We start from the raw sequence: 17,403 nt of genomic DNA, 5'->3' as shown, positions 1-17,403 counted from the left end.
AAAATAGGTCATTAGAATTGTTACATTTCGTTGTAATATTATTTATAAACCATTCATTGATGATATTGGGGTGTTTCTTGATGTTACAATATTTTATATTCCTGTGTCGATACCAAATAAGATGATAAATTTGAGGTTTGTCTTGTTCATTTTTACAGAAAATAGGCATAATTTTCTTTAAGCCAAATTTATATTTGTATTTTATCAATGATTTGGGTCTAAAATATGACAAAAATAGCTTATATGCAATCAACAAAATATTAAATCCGGTTCAAATGCGTTGTTTAACTAATTTATCCAACCAGTCCCTGTGGAATCAGTTCTCCGTAATGAACGAATGGGACAGAGACGCTCCACTTTCACACTCATGACAACAGTGATTTTCAATTTCTCAACTTCAATGCAGGTAGGCATGTGTGTTTTCTACTTGAATGACATAACCAACAAGAACAGAAGGACCGACGCGAGGTGCTACTGCAGCCAATCACAAGCGCTCCAAGTCTTTGAACAAAGACAAGCGGACGCGCCAGCCAATCAGATTTCAAAGTTCTGAAACGTCGGCGGGGCTTTAACGGAAATGACACGCGCGATAGCCAATCAAAGCCACGGGCTACAAGCCATCTGCCAATCAGCGTGTAGTATCGCAAGGATTGCGTCGCCCACGGTGCTCAGTTGAATTCCATTGCCGTCCATTAAAACAGCCGACTTGGAAAATACAATATCAAAGTGTGCTCAGTTTTAGCACAAGCTTGCGCGCGTTATTATCGTCAGGAATGACATATTTATGCAGCGAGGGTATTGAGAAACGCTCCACGCATGTATAAGGTACGCATCTTCGACCCCGCATTGCCTGGCAAAACGGAACAATTGGTGGATAATTCTCCTCGTGACTTCATTTCATCGCTGAAATACAGAGGAACTCGAATGTGTTTTCTGTCATGAGTCCGGCCGGGTGCTCCCATGTGAACGGGTTCAAAGTGGACAACTGGAAGCAGAATCTGCGGGTCATATACCAGTGCTTTGTGTGGAGCGGCTCTGCCGAAACCAGGAAACGCAAGGTAAATAAAACCCACCAGAACCCAGTGGTGCATTGCATCGGCCCATCCTTCCCGATGCCAAGTCGCATTGCCCCCTCAAACACAATTCGTGATTTATTTTCACCAAGAGATATGAATCCACGTTTATCCCAATGCTGATGCATTGGCTGGCCTGCGCAGACTCCTAATGCATTGCTTTCATGGGGCTGGACGTGGGGATCAAGAGATGCTATTCAGCTGCCAGTGTTTTTTACTGGCTTTAAGCGAGTTTAATTGTCATTTTGACCTTACAAGACCTAATTTCTTCGTTGTTTGATGCTTAACCAGGCCTTTAAAATCATTGATTGCCCAATGCACGAATAGAGGTTTCAGTTTCACAGTTATCACGGAATGTGTCCGTTGTGTGTCATCATTCAGGAGGACAAACAAGTTATGTTCACTGCCTCCATTTTTAATAATTCCATTATTATAGCAACAATTCGTGAACCTTTTTGAAACGGATCATTTCACTGAATCGTTTGAATGCTTCGTTTAACAACCGCACTGAATCGGTTCGCCGACTAGTTTGAACCGAGAACCGTTAATTATTCAAAAATATAACTGAACTAAATGACGTTTTTAAAGAGTTGAGTCTGCTTCAACTTAACCGATCATTACAATTAAATAAAAACTCTTAATAGTGAATCTACATAATGGCTTTATAGTGCAACAGTCGGATGTCAAAATCCCTTTTATTTTCTCCTTAGTGGAATTGATTATTAACAATAACCTTTAAAGACAGACCTACTGTGACTTGAGCTACTTATGATTGTATTATGCTTTTGTTAAAGCCGCTAGCCAACATTCTTACAACTTATTTTGTAAATAATAAGTTTTAACAGAGAATTTATGGTGAATTACTACATTACCCATAATTCTGCTCACACTCTCCACCAATCAGAGAATGGAAACAAAAAAATTGCAGCAAAATAACTCTTAACCGCCTGCCCACTCCCATGATGCACTGCAAATGACATAGTCAGTTCCCTGAAAGTCAAAATATACTGTTTTTATATACATAATGCGTTTAAACGATAGTCCAAGGCATCATGGGATTGTGGTTTCTTCCCTTATTAAAGTTCACAGTTTGGTGCCTTTGTCTTTCTGTGCCGTTTTCAAATATGTTTTTCCTTCAAATCATATTTATAATGTTTTGATTAATCTCGTAGCTGGTTGGCTTGTTTCATGGCCTTTTTAAAAACCCTATGGGAAACCTGAACCGGTTAGGAACCATGTGACGGTGCACAGAAACGTTGATTTAGTTATTTTGAATCACTTCATTAAATAAGTGTTCGAAAGAACCAATTCGCAGAAATGAGTCAGACTCTTATCACTTTTTCGATGTCGTCAAAGCGTGTGGCATCAAATGACAGTTTAATAACTAACTATCCTAACTCAACCCATCTCCCTCGGGAAAACAAAGGATTATCCTGAAATGTGCATCATGATTCATGCAAATCAAATGTCACCCCCGATATATGCGTCTCTGCTGTGAAAGAAATGCCAGTCTCACAGGCTTGCCAGATTGATATGTCACACATGATAACACATATTGATGATAATCATTTTATGGGCGAATCTTTGGTAATGGGTTGTTTATTAATATAGGGTGAGTGCCGTCATGTTGCCTCAAGTTACATCTGGTTTACTCAAGATTGCATGACTCATCATCGTCACAATTGAGGTCAAGTCAACTGCGTTTTATGTTTTCTTATTGCATTATTTTTTTATTCTTCAGGAAATTATTCAATGGTGATGTTTTTTTGCATTATTAATAAAAAAACCAACAATAATTCTTATCTATAAACCAGCCACATGATCGTGTCCCTGTGTGCATTGACTTCCAAATTCAGTGAGTAAATGTCACGTTTTTAATATACTGTATGCATTGAATGACAAGCTTTCTGTGAAGTATTAATGCATGTAGTGTCCCATAATCTCTATCTCATGGAAAACTAATTTGGTTTTTTATTACAGCACATCTGACGTATTAGAGACACCCGCTATTCTCAGCCTTATTATACAGTTTATTTAAACTGGACGGTTCACCCAAAAATGACAATTCTGTCTTCAATTGCTCACCGAACCCATAAGACTTTCGTTAAGATACAAATTAAGATATTTTTAATGAAGTCTGTGATATTTCTGTCCCTCCATTGAAACCCAACACTTCAAAGCATTCATAAAATAAATCCATTTGAACCGAGCAAGTACGGTTTAGCTTTTGTTGCACGAAATATCGGCCACCGTATCGGTATCGGCCGATATATGGTAATTTCTTAAGTCATCGTTATCGGCCCGATAAGAAAATTTGGCCGATATATTAACGCCGATAAATAATGTATTATTTCCTTCAGCTGAGACACTTCAGATGCGCACTGTTCAACATGATGGTTTTGAATTGCTTGAAATATGATTGGAATTACATCAAAAAAGGAAAATAGAGTAAAGTGCAACTTATGCAGATGAAGTCATATCGGCTACATAAAATTATAAAGAGAACATTATAATTGTGTGCTTGGGACATGGGATTTAATGGTGAGACTTTTGTTTATATAATCAGGCTCTCAAAAATTATATAAAAATTTGATTTGGATTTATATTTATCCGTCAATATATCGGTTATCGGCTTTTAAATGTAAAGTTATCGGTATCGACCAAAATGTTCATAATTGTGTGCTTGGGACATGGGATTTAATAGACTTTTGTTCTTGTAATCAGGCTCTCAAAAATGATATAAAAATTTGGATTTAGATTTATCGGCCAATATATCGGTTATCGGCTTTCAAATGTAAAGTTATCGGTATCGGCCAAAATGTTCATAATTGTGTGCTTGGGACATGGGATTTAATAGACTTTTGTTCTTGTAATCAGGCTCTCAAAAATTATATAAAAATTTGGATTTAGATTTATCGGCCAATATATCGGTTATCGGCTTTTAAATGTAAAGTTATCGGTATCGACCAAAATGTTCATAATTGTGTGCTTGGGACATGGGATTTAGTAGACTTTTGTTCTTGTAATCAGGCTCTCAAAAATTATATAAAAATTTGGATTTAGATTTATCGGCCAATATATCGGTTATCGGCTTTCAAATGTAAAGTTATCGGTATCGGCCAAAATGTTCATATCGGTGCATCACTAGCTTCCGTTTCCCATATTTGAGTGTTTGGTGTACGTTCGCGGATCAATGTTTATATGTGAATAAAAGCCTAAATTAAATGTTCAAGCGATCGTGACTCTTCAGAAGACGCGCTTGGTTCATTTTGCGATCTCTTTATGAACGTTTTGAAGCGTCAGAGTTTTGGGTTTCAATGGTAGGGACAGAAATCTCTCAGATTTCAATAAAAATATAAGTATCACTTTGTAATAAGGTTCATTAGTTAACTACCTTAGTTAACATGAACTAAGAATGAACAATAATTCTTAAGCATTTATTATTATTAGTTAATATTATTAATTTCAACATTTACTAATACGTTATTAAAATCAAAGGTTGCATTTCTTAACATTAGTTAATGCACTGTGAACTAACACGAATAAACAGCTGGATTTTTATTAACTAACATTAATAAATACAGTAATAAATGTAGTGCTTATTGTTAGTTAATACATTTAATAATGAACCTTCTTGTAAAGTGTAACCAAATATCTTCTTTCTGAAGATGAAAGAAAGTCTTATGGGTTTGCAACGACACAAGAGTGAGTATTTGATGACAGGATTTTCATTTTTAGGTGAACTAACCCTTTAATGCAGCGTTTAGACATGCCGGATTTACCCATCTTAGGTCACAGTTGACAGATTAATCACAAGTTCTCAGAAACCAGATGGCATCAGGTGGGAAAGGGACCAGCTCGCCTCTCATCTGTCAGGCTGTACCCGTGAAGGAACAGCAGGAATATAAAGCCCTGCTGCAGAACAACACACAGTGTGTGATGAAGGCCTTCAGTGGATGTGTTTTACACCAGTGCAGAGTCTAAGCTTCAGATGGCACACCCATCCGTCTGATGCTCACAATAGGCCTGGGGTTTTGATTCACAAGTGAGTCATTTCGATTTGCCCCCAATAGTTGAGGCCCGTTCACACCAAGGACGATAACTATTAAGATAACGAAGATATAATAATATAATATAACTATATAAAGATTTAGTTCTAAAAATCATTCTCAATACTAAAGAATAGCAGCGTTCACACCACAGATATAACCAGGGTTTGATATGAACTTTTTCACTCACCCAACAATTTGGCTGCTAAATTTAAGTTACCGGCCATTCAAAACTTCTACTAGCCAAAAAAAGCAATGAACCAGATTAAAGGAACTGTATGTAAGATTGTGGCCAAAACTGGTACTGCAATCACTTTCAAATTACTGTAGAGTGGTGTATCCATAGATATCCATAATAAAGGCTAAATGTCTCGTCCCGCTGCTGGCCAATGGAGGTCGACGTCTGCACTGGCGGCCATCTTGCCACAGGCAGCTCGCTCACTCGTAACATTGTGTTTTAACGGTGCATGTACTTTTTAAATAACCACAACTTGCTCAATTTTCTACCGATTTTCAAACGGTTTGGTTTGTTATAAATGTCAGAGATGTAGTTATGACACTGCAAACTTACAAATAATAAGTGTATCAATAAATAATCATCCAGAATTATAGCCACGTTAATAACGTTTGTAAATCCGTCAAGATTTCAACGAGATAAGAGTATTTGTGTTCGTGCTGATCACTCATCTTACATCAGGCACCAGAAAGCTTGCCTGTGACAAGATGGCCGCCGGTGATGACGATAGAGACTCCGCCGTAAGACATCACGAAGTATTTCGGAATCATAACGAGTTTATTTTGGATTCGTAACATTAGACATTTTTTTATCCGACACGTTTGTAGCAAGCGTGCCGCACAAGCCCTGAAATGTGAAGCCAAAGCGTCTCGATCGCCCGCCAGTGGCCGGTCCTAGTATAGGTCATAAGCCCCGCCTCCCCATGTTATTCAACGGCACGTGAGACCAACTAAACAATTAAATTACACTTCAAATATCGTTTTTCCAAATATGGTTTCTGTCATTTACTGTAGTTTTTTATCACGCTGATGTAATTTCAAGTGTTTGTTTTTAAAATAAGTTTGTTTTTAGTTAGTTATTTGATGCGGTGGTGGTGTGACGTCATGATTGACAGCTGTGATTGACAGGTTCTCTGAGCGAAGTAGTCACTGAAGCACCAACAGACTTTTTTTCGGGATCTTCGGAGGACTGAGGAGATTGGAGCTTTAAATTTAATATCTAAATTTCTATAATTAATTTTTTAAAAGTGCCGGAGCGTGTGCTGCTTGCGATTGATTCTGCGAGAGTGAGGGCGGGGCCTTGATTTCACGCTTTACTTCCGGCTCACGACTGCGCGTGTCTGGCCCCGAGATCGCTTCTGCGCAGACTCAAGATCCAAGATGTCAGCGCCGTATCGGGACACTGGCGGCTTCAGTTCTGACCAATGGAAGAGAGCGAAGGGGCGTCGTCCATCTTTTTTTACAGTCTATGGTTTGTAGCTGCACAGCAGAGCTGGCAACCCGGATGCCGCAACACTACTGACGTCGTGATTGGTAGATTGGTGAAGGGTGGCGCATCAGACCAAAAAACACAACATCAACATCAGTTGAGGGCTGCAACTTCACTTTTTAAATGACAATATCCTGGCAGGACTACTCTTCTCAGTGATATAAGTATTTGAAATTAACATGATTTCTTAATGTCTAGTGACATATCAGGGCCATTTTATGTTTAATTGAAATACATTTCTTACATACGGTTCCTTTAACTATTAACAGTTTGATTTAACTTTGATTAACAGTCAAAGCTATGTAGATATAGGAGATAAAGTCTACTTTTAAACAAACCAATTCATCGTCAACTTCATCTGTGCAGACTCGGAAAACACTAGTTTGTAAATAAATAAATAAATAAATAATGTCTCCTTGCCATTTTTTCCGACACATTCACAATCATTATCATCATATACATTATAATCAGTGTTGAATAGGCTATATATCCCCCCCCCCCCCCAGTATATATTTTAGTCATTAAATAATATAAACGTGCAATTAGTCGACTAATAGCTTAAATGAGTGACCACTAGTTGATTTTAGTCTGGTCAGCCCTAATCTGGAAATAAACGGTAGACTACATGTAAATTTTTCTCTTGCATTACAATAATATTACAGGATAAAATTAACAACGGATTTGTACAAACATTTAAGTTGCACATAAGGCAGTTTTTATAATAGTAAAGTTATAATAAATCCTAAAACAAACTTTGCTTTCCTGATTTTGTTCAAAATGACGTCGCACCAGTTCGTTCTTTGATTTCACTTGTATCAGAGCCTCAAATGAGAGGATAATTATAGCGTATTTATTTTTAATCATGAAAATGTGAATTAGTAAATCACATCTCATTATATTACTACAGGCTAGTTAAATTAAATGATTCCCTTTTATGTTTTCAGTTCACCTTCAGGTTGCAAGCTAACAGCTTAGCCTACTAGCATAGCATAGTGTTAATTTGTTTTTTTGTTTTTTTTTTATTAAAAAAAGGCTTTTTTATAATAGCTAGTAGAAGATGTCGCGATAGCACAGGCATTGAAGCGGGCAATATGATCCTGTTTGACGTCAGCCTACTAATGTGACCGTTATCCATTACAGATTAACAGTGCCACACATAAACAACGCAAAATGTGATTGGTTGCTATCAGCGAGTCAGATTTCATGGATTATCATGGATGCTTTCCCTCCCATGCCCTGAATCAGTAGATTCAAAGATAAGTGCAATTGAGTTTTTTTGTTTTCCCCACCATGTGACTTACTATAAATACGAGACCTGTTGTACTATGCGATGAGCGCAAGAGACGCCTCGCTTGGGTTTTGTTATATCCATGCGGTGATCATAATGTTCCCTGCTGATCTGGCTTTATGTATTTCATGTAGACAACGGTGTTTGCTTTGCTCAAACAGCAAGTGAACAGAGCATTCATTACGTATGCAGAGACGCCTGCGGGTGTTTATTTATTTATTGTATGTGCTTGTATTCACCTAAGCTTAGCTTCACATCTCTGGCCTAGTTAATGCCTGGTATCTGCCTTTTTTTATCTAATCACTCAGATGACATGCATAACACATCAATTGTGTGTGTGAATAAATGTGTATATATATATATATATATATATATATATATATATATATATATATATATACACTCACCTAAAGGATTATTAGGAACACCATACTAATATTGTGTTTGACCCCCTTTTGCCTTCAGAACTGCCTTAATTCTACGTGACATTGATTCAACAAGGTGCTGAAAGCATTCTTTAGAAATGTTGGCCCATATTGATAGGATAGCATCTTGCAGTTGATGGAGATTTGTGGGATGCACATCCAGGGCACGAAGCTCCCGTTCCACCACATCCCAAAGATGCTCTATTGGGTTGAGATCTGGTGACTGTGGGGGCCATTTTAGTACAGTGAACTCATTGTCATGTTCAAGAAACCAATTTGAAATGATTAGAGCTTTGTGACATGGTGGAAGTAGCCATCAGAGGATGGGTACATGGTGGCCATAAAGGGATGGACATGGTCAGAAACAATGCTCAGGTAGGCCGTGGCATTTAAACGATGCCCAATTGGCACTAAGGGGCCTAAAGTGTGCCAAGAAAACATCCCTCACACCATTACACCACCACCACCAGCCTGCACAGTGGTAACAAGGCATGATGGATCCATGTTCTCATTCTGTTTACGCCAAATTCTGACTCTACCATCTGAATGTCTCAACAGAAATCGAGACTCATCAGACCAGGCAACATTTTTCCAGTCTTCAACTGTCCAATTTTGGTGAGCTCTTGGAAATTGTAGCCTCTTTTTCCTATTTGTAGTGGAGATGAGTGGTACCCGGTGGGGTCTTCTGCTGTTGTAGCCCATCCGCCTCAAGGTTGTGCGTGTTGTGGCTTCACAAATGCTTTGCTGCATACCTCGGTTGTAACGAGTGGTTATTTCAGTCACTGTTGCTCTTCTATCAGCTTGAATCAGTCGGCCCATTCTCCTCTGACCTCTAGCATCAACAAGGCATTTTCGCCCACAGGACTGCCGCATACTGGATGTTTTTCCCTTTTCACACCATTCTTTGTAAACCCTAGAAATGGTTGTGCGTGAAAATCCCAGTAACTGAGCAGATTGTGAAATACTCAGACCAGCCCGTCTGGCACCAACAACCATGCCACGCTCAAAATTGCTTAAATCACCTTTCTTTCCCATTCTGACATTCAGTTTGGAGTTCAGGAGATTGTCTTGACCAGGACCACACCCCTAAATGCATTGAAGCAACTGCCATGTGATTGGTTGATTAGATATTGCATTAATGAGAAATTGAACAGGTGATCCTAATAATCCTTAATCCTTATTAAATCCACAGTAGCCTGTGTGTGTGTGTGTATGTACGCATATGCATATATTAGGGCTGTCAAGCGATTACATTTATCTAATTAATCATACATTAAATTTGGCTGAGAAATTACCCCCAAAATATTATATAAAAGTCATTATTTTTAAAAGGAGATTACCATCAAATAGACATTACAAAAAGTAGCTTTAGAAAAAAATATTGAATAGAAACTTTTAGGCTTCAAAAGCCATGAGAGTAAATGACGACAGAATTTGCATTTTTGGGCGAACTATACCTACTAATTGGTTTTTAATTAATATGGACAAATTATGTTGGGTTTTTTTTTAAATGAAATGGTACTCTAAATAAGAAACTAAAACCTTAATTGATTTGTTGATAAACCACTGATTCATTCAGGAATACGGTAAATTACTCTCGTTATGAATGGACCATTGATTCATTGGTTCGTGGTTCTTCTGGGTACCAATTTTGACCATACTTTAGTACGGTATGTGTATATACATTTGTTATTAGCATCAGTAATTTTATATATTTTTATTATTTTCAAATGGTTACTTTAATTAGTCCTCCAGTAGTTTTTGCTATGGCATAAACATTGGTACTGAGAGAGAACCATGAAATTGTACCGGTGTTCGTACACCAGTACTACTGAAATATATATATATATATATATATATATATATATATATATATATATATATATATATATATATATATATAACCGCTTCATATGTTTATATGTAATGCATACATATTACCTCCCTGGTAAAATATGATCTCAGGGTCACGGACACTAAAATAAGATTCGTTAATACCAGCTGTTCATTGGGCCTCTGGAAAAAACATGACACAAAGTACACAACCCATCAAGATGACTTAGGCTAATTAAATTCGGTCCATTAAGTTTTCCTAATGAGCATTTAATTCATATTGTGTTTGTCGACGTTCACAAACGCATCAATATAAGAGTGGTCATTAGTCTGAGAGGGTGAGAATTATGGTTTCTTTTGAATTTATTTTTTTACAACCATCATCCATACAAAGTTCATCTTAGCCATTGCACTGATTAACACAAGCCTTCACTGAAGCTTGTCCAATTATTCGCATAGTCTTCATTTACCATTACAACTATTTTTATAGGGCGGCTGTTCCACATCTATTCTGCATGTGGAGTTATATGGGCTTCCAGCTCGCCATCAATAATTAATTGGACCATGGGGCGTTTGTCATATTGATACCAGCTTCCCGTGTTTAATATATACGGTCCCACAGCATCTGCATGTCTCTCCCGAGCCTCAACGGGAATATTTACGGATAAGGTGCAAGTCTAAAGCGCTCGACATCAGGCAACAGGAGGATGTTTTAAATCAGAAAAGCTGAAGAAAAGGAGCAATGCGACTCGAGGAGGGAGATAAAGGACTACAGTTTTACTGGCTCATAATTCATAGCCTTACAAATGCTTAAACACCGCTTTTGTGACTTGAATACAAATCAAGAACGTTTGATCATTTTTATCTCAAGATATTGTTTTGTTCTCTGGGTTTTAGTGTGTGGTGGAGGAGGGCGGCTTCGTTCCAGATGCATTGAAGATTACATTCAAGGTACCACAAACTGCAGAACTTTTGTTGGACTTATAAGTGAAAAGTAGACACTACAAACTCTTACGTAATACATTTTCAGTAGTGTGACCGTAGCCTGCATGCAACTTTGTGGTCAAATAATCAGACACACTCTCCTAAAACATTTATTTGGTCAGTTCATTTGGGCAGTTCATGTAATTGAACTGGTTTACAAACAAATTTAGCTCCAAAAATATTCATATATACACATTTGACATTAACTTTTTTACTTACCAGCCACAGTGGCTAGTGGTTTTCCAAAGTTACAAGCCACTCACGACTTCACTGGCCACAATTTTGGCATCGATACCATGGAGAAAAACTGCCATGTAGATATTTTTAATATTATCTCATAATTTGGCAGCCGATATATTAGGCTACTGTCGCTTTAAGACCTGACAAATGGTCCTATTATACTGTTTTATAAAGCCAATATACCTCTCTTTTAGCCTGACGTCGTCATACTCAGATTTTAGTCAGCATGTGAGTCTGATACGGCTCCATTGGGCTGTGATTATGTGGTGTTTCAACCGAACCAGGAAAGAAAATGCCTCCGCACTCAATTGGATCGACAAATGCCTTGATCGCGGTTCTCTGTTCCTCTTTTAAAATGAATGCGCTGTCGATATCTTCTATAACAGACGCGATGGCTGAATCTACACATCTCAGTTCTCCAGCGGCGGCCATCTTTGTTGTAAACGAATTCAATCCAAGCGCTCTTTGGTGACGTGGATGATTACGTTACTGTTGATCATCTGTCCATCATCGTATAAAGCCCGCCCTGACAATTTGATTGGTCCGAACAGCTTTGGTTCGAGCATACTTGCTTCACAACGGATCAAGTCCAGACCAAACTTCCCGTCGTCAAATATTGTGGGCGGGGCTAAGCTCGGCTGGCATCCAGGCTACCTCTTTATGTGCACGCAGATTTTGTGCGCACACTCAAAGTGCGGGAATTAGTCAAATTATGCTCAATACACGCAATCCCACGCCGAAATTCAAGCCCTGTAACATCAACAATATTCATCCGGAGCAAATGAAATGAGTCCTCCAATCAGAGCTTTTCTGTTAATAGAACACGCTTTCTACTGTGTTTTACTTAATATTTGCAATCTGGCAACCATGCGCGCACGCTCTCTCTACACTGCGGATGAGCTCGTTTATATTAATCCATTTGAGATTTCTGCTTAACTGGAATATACGCTATAGGCGCACATTACTAACGCACTCTTTAAATAACAAAAAAATATTGCGCCATTGACTTTAAAGGGGAACTTGGCCACTATTGCAACTTAATAAAACCGTTTAGAAATCATTTGGATGGTTAAATAACCTGTTCTGGAGAGAATGGTGGCTTTCCCCGAGCCGAGCGTTCCCAGCCGGAAAACCAACCTTGCGACATGAGGACTAACGTCCCGGTGAGTTGGAAATAGGAAGTCTCGTGAGAAGCGAGAAACACGAACTGCTTTACGGCAATTCGACATTAACACACACGCCATATGATACTGTGTATGATGTATTACCCGCCTCGGTAGACATAGCTCCACATGATAGGGGTGTAACTAGGGCTGCAACTAACGATTAATTTGGTAATCGATTAATCGGGCGATTATTTTTTCGATTAATCGGATCAAATTCAATTTGATTTTTTTGTTTATTATAACTAAATAAAACCCTAAATCAGGGTATTTGTGTAAAAGTGTACTTTAAAAGTGCAAAAGCCACACATTGAGTTTTACTAATATCAATATTTGCATTTTTTTTAAATAATAATTGCTGATGGCAAGTTGACAACCATGATTAATGTAAAAAAAATAATATCCAACATATTATATTTTAACACAATTTTTGTTAAAACAAATTTACACAGACATGTTGTTCAGATGTGAAGATATAAACTAGTAAAAACATCTCAAATATATAATTCATTTAATTTTTATTCAAACTCCCGCAAGCAAGAGCGCGCATGCGAGACAGAAGAGACTGTGCTCCAAACCGTGTAGCGAGCGCGCACGGCAGAGACAGAGAGCATCATGATTGGCCTGTTTCAACCAATCACCAGTAAACGGTCCCAGTGACGTAAGCAGACCAACTAACGATTTTATCGATTAGTTGTTGCAGCCCTAGGTGTAACGGTTCACAAAATTCACGGTTCGGTTCGATACGATGCAGGTTCGATACGATACAGTGGTGTCACGGTTCGATACGATACAGGTTCGATACGATACAGTGGTGTCACGGTTCGATACGATACAGGTTCGATACGATACAGTGGTGTCACGGTTCGATACGATACAGTGGTGTCACGGTTCGATACGATACAGTGGTGTCACGGTTCGATACGATACAGTGGTGTCACGGTTCGATACGATACAGTGGTGTCACGGTTCGATACGATACAGTGGTGTCACGGTTCGATACGATACAGGTTCGATACGATACAGTGGTGTCACGGTTCGATACGATACAGTGGTGTCACGGTTCGATACGATACAGTGGTGTCACGGTTCGATACGATACCGGTTCGATACGATACAGTGGTGTCACGGTTCGATACGATACAGGTTCGATACGATACAGTGGTGTCACGGTTCGATACGATACAGGTTCGATACGATACAGTGGTGTCACGGTTCGATACGATACAGTGGTGTCACGGTTCGATACGATACAGTGGTGTCACGGTTCGATACGATACAGGTTCGATATGATACAGTGGTGTCACGGTTCGATACGATACAGTGGTGTCACGGTTCGATACGATACAGGTTCGATATGATACAGTGGTGTCACGGTTCGATACGATACAGGTTCGATACGATACAGTGGTGTCACGGTTCGATACGATACAGGTTCGATATAATACAGTGGTGTCACGGTTCGATACGATACAGTGGTGTCACGGTTCGATACGATACGATACAGTGGTGTCACGGTTCGATACGATACAGTGGTGTCACGGTTCGATACGATACAGGTTCGATATGATACAGGTTCGATATGATACAGTGGTGTCACGGTTCGATACGATACAGGTTCGATATGATACAGTGGTGTCACGGTTCGATACGATACAGTGGTGTCACGGTTCGATACGATACGATACAGTGGTGTCACGGTTCGATATGATACAGTGGTGTCACGGTTCGATACGATACAGTGGTGTCAAGGTTCGATATGATACAGTGGTGTCACGGTTCGATACGATACAGTGGTGTCACGGTTCGATACGATACGATACAGTGGTGTCACGGTTCGATATGATACAGTGGTGTCACGGTTCGATATGATACAGTGGTGTCACGGTTCGATATGATACAGTGGTGTCACGGTTCGATACGATACAGGTTCGATATGATACAGTGGTGTCACGGTTCGATACGATACAGTGGTGTCACGGTTCGATACGATACAGTGGTGTCACGGTTCGATACGATACGATACAGTGGTGTCACGGTTCGATATGATACAGTGGTGTCACGGTTCGATACGATACAGGTTCGATACGATACAGTGGTGTCACGGTTCGATACAATACAGGTTCGATACGATACAGTGGTGTCACGGTTCGATACGATGAGTTAAGTACTTGATTAAGACTAAACAAAAACAGGATAAGGTTGACAGAATATGATGATAACTAGGTATGCGCGATATATCAGCCATCATATCGGTATCGGCTGATATATGTTATTCATTTTTAATGTTATCGTTATCGGCCCGGTAAGACAATTTCGCCGATAAATAATGTATTATTTCCGTCAGCTGAGACGCTTCAGATGCGCACTGTTCAACATGGTGGTTTTGAAATATGATTGGAATTGCATCAAAAAAAGAAAATATAGTCCAGTGCAAAATGTGCAGCTCAAATCTGTCATATATGCTACATAAAATTATGAGAACATCATTATAATGGTTTGCTTGGGACATGTTGAAACTTTTTTTTTGTAATCAGGCTCTCAAAAAATATATATATATATTTTTTTTTTACATTTATCGGCCGATATAACGCTTATAGGGTTTCAAATATAAAGAATTATCGATTATCGGTATCGGCCAAAATTTTCATATCAGTGAATCCCTGATGATAACTAAAAAGTACACATTTGACTAAATTAAAAAATAGCTGACAAAATTAACTACTGAGAACCAACACCATATTAGACAATGTTTTGTCTCATGTTACTTGAATTACTTTAAAGAAACAACAGTTTCACTATTTCTCTGCTACAGATCTTAATGAGTCTTTTAATTGCAGCGAAGGGATAGACTCCGGGATTAAGTGCAATAACGTTTCACACAGTGAGCGTCCTTCCCATTCAGAAGTAGTCCTTCAGCAGAATGGGACTCTGGGTAATTGACAAGGCCTCTCCACTAATTGCGTTGTGGTGTTTGCCTTCAGCTTTTTAGCATCAGTCTTACACTCCCTTTGCGTTCGCTCACATGCTCGCGGTTTCTCTCAGCTGGTCTCGTATATTTCGCCTCGAGCAGGCTTATCACAGTCGAGGCGTTCTCGTGCCTCATCTGCATGCGTTTGAACTGTCATCCATCCTTTATCATCAGCGCCTTCCTTCTGTCTCTCTTTCTTTTTTGTTTCTCCTCTTTCATGTCTCTTGCCTCCCTTGATTCTCCTCATCACCCACACGCCTCCTACTACACTTGTGATCTTGGAAACACGGCAGCCACGCAGTGATTGGATGTTCGGTTGCCGCAGAAACTGCGAGAGCCGATGTGATTGGCGGTTCGAAAGCTGGTTATAGACCCTGTCCTTATTGATCCTTATGAATGGTTTATATTCATAGACAAAAAAGAAATATATGTGCATAGAAAATGTATGTGTATATATATATATATATATATATATATATATATATATATATATATATATATATATATATATCTTTTTATCATTTTTATTTCTTTAAAAATATTTTATTTATATTTATTTTTAATTTTGTTTATTTGAATTTATGTATTTAATTATAAATATATTATATTTTATTTATTTGAATTTATTTATTTAATTATAAATCTATAAACCTAATTAATAATTTACTTTTTTATATATATATTATTATTATTTATTTAATTTATTTTTAATTGTTTATTTGAATTTATTTATTTAATTATAAATCTATAAACCTAATAGATATTTTACATTTTATTTAAAATGGTTGGTAAAATAAAGACTTTATTTGGAATAACGTAATACATTTAAAATATAATTATATATTTTATGTTAATATTTCAAATGGCACTACCATAACATCTAGGCCCAATCAATAATTAAAATATTCTAAAAAACTTAACTTTTGTAAAATAGTGAAGCTAATCACCATATTTGATACAAAAAAAAAATACTTTTGGCTCAATATAGGCACATTTTAAAAAGAATTTTAGCACATGGACTACATTTTCAATATTAGGGATGCACCAACATTTTGGCCACAGAAACCTTTTGAAGCATCCCAATTCAAAATGCATGAACTGCATAACTTTTGACCTCAAACAAAGCATTTCACAACAGGCAGAGTTTGTTAACCATACAGAAATGATCCAAAACTGGAGTGATTTGTTACAGTCCCGGTCTGAGAGGTGTGCCGACATACACACACACACACACGTTACGAGGGATGACAGTGCTGGTTATACTGGATCTGTCCAATGAGAACGATTGAGGCCTGGACTCGCGCTCTCGTTTAATGCATGTTGTAGTTTTACAAGTTAGAATCACATTTGTATCTTTAAGACCGTTCATAGCTTACATAGTTGCATAAAAACGTAGATTAGCCTAATTTGATCCCCAAAAGTAAGACTGACTGCCTCTGACTAACTGTGTGTTTCGCGGTACGCCGACGACTGAAACATCACATTTACACACTATTGTATCTAATCATTTAACTGACGCTTTTATGCAAAGCGACTTACAAATGAAGAGAAGAGAGCATATCATTTAATACTTATAATAAGTTATTATAAGTATTACTATTTTTTTTTTTTATTAATATTAATTGTGATGACGTTTATTTAGCGAGACGGACTGAAAATAGGCATAGAATTAGAGATTGATCTGGGAATTTTGAGAATTATTGTCTGGATTGTTTAAATAAAGATCGTGATTGGTGACAAAATCCATTTTTATATCATTTTCTTTCTTTAATTAATTTTTTATATTTCTTTATATTTTTCTTCCTTTTTATCTTCTTATTTTATTAGATAAAAAAAAAAAAAGAAATTATATTTTTTATTCTAAATAATTAAT

The 17,403-nt window shown here is 37.8% G+C and overlaps 1 protein-coding gene across 4 annotated transcripts in view; it reads left to right on the top strand.

Moving 5' to 3' along the window:
- Positions 1–642: 642 nt before the first annotated feature.
- Positions 643–17,403, top strand: part of usp22 (ubiquitin specific peptidase 22) — a 57,516-nt gene continuing 40,755 nt past the window's right edge. For 2 of the 4 annotated variants that reach the window (XM_056236104.1, XM_056236103.1), the window contains exon 1: positions 644–1,058. In XM_056236104.1, coding sequence (XP_056092079.1) covers positions 939–1,058 — 120 coding nt within the window. In that variant the 5' untranslated portion in view covers positions 644–938. Of the gene's footprint in view, positions 1,059–11,069; positions 11,124–17,403 lie in introns of all 4 variants that reach the window. The other 2 variants (XM_056236101.1, XM_056236102.1) reach the window with 2 other exon arrangements.

The sequence above is a fragment of the Rhinichthys klamathensis genome, unplaced genomic scaffold (genome assembly GCF_029890125.1).
Source record: "Rhinichthys klamathensis goyatoka isolate OS25496 unplaced genomic scaffold, OSU_Roscu_1.1 h1tg000438l_1, whole genome shotgun sequence".
Classification (NCBI taxonomy): Eukaryota; Metazoa; Chordata; class Actinopteri; order Cypriniformes; family Leuciscidae; genus Rhinichthys; species Rhinichthys klamathensis.
Note: the sequence above shows the minus strand (reverse complement) of the source record. Positions and strands in the feature narration are given on the sequence as shown.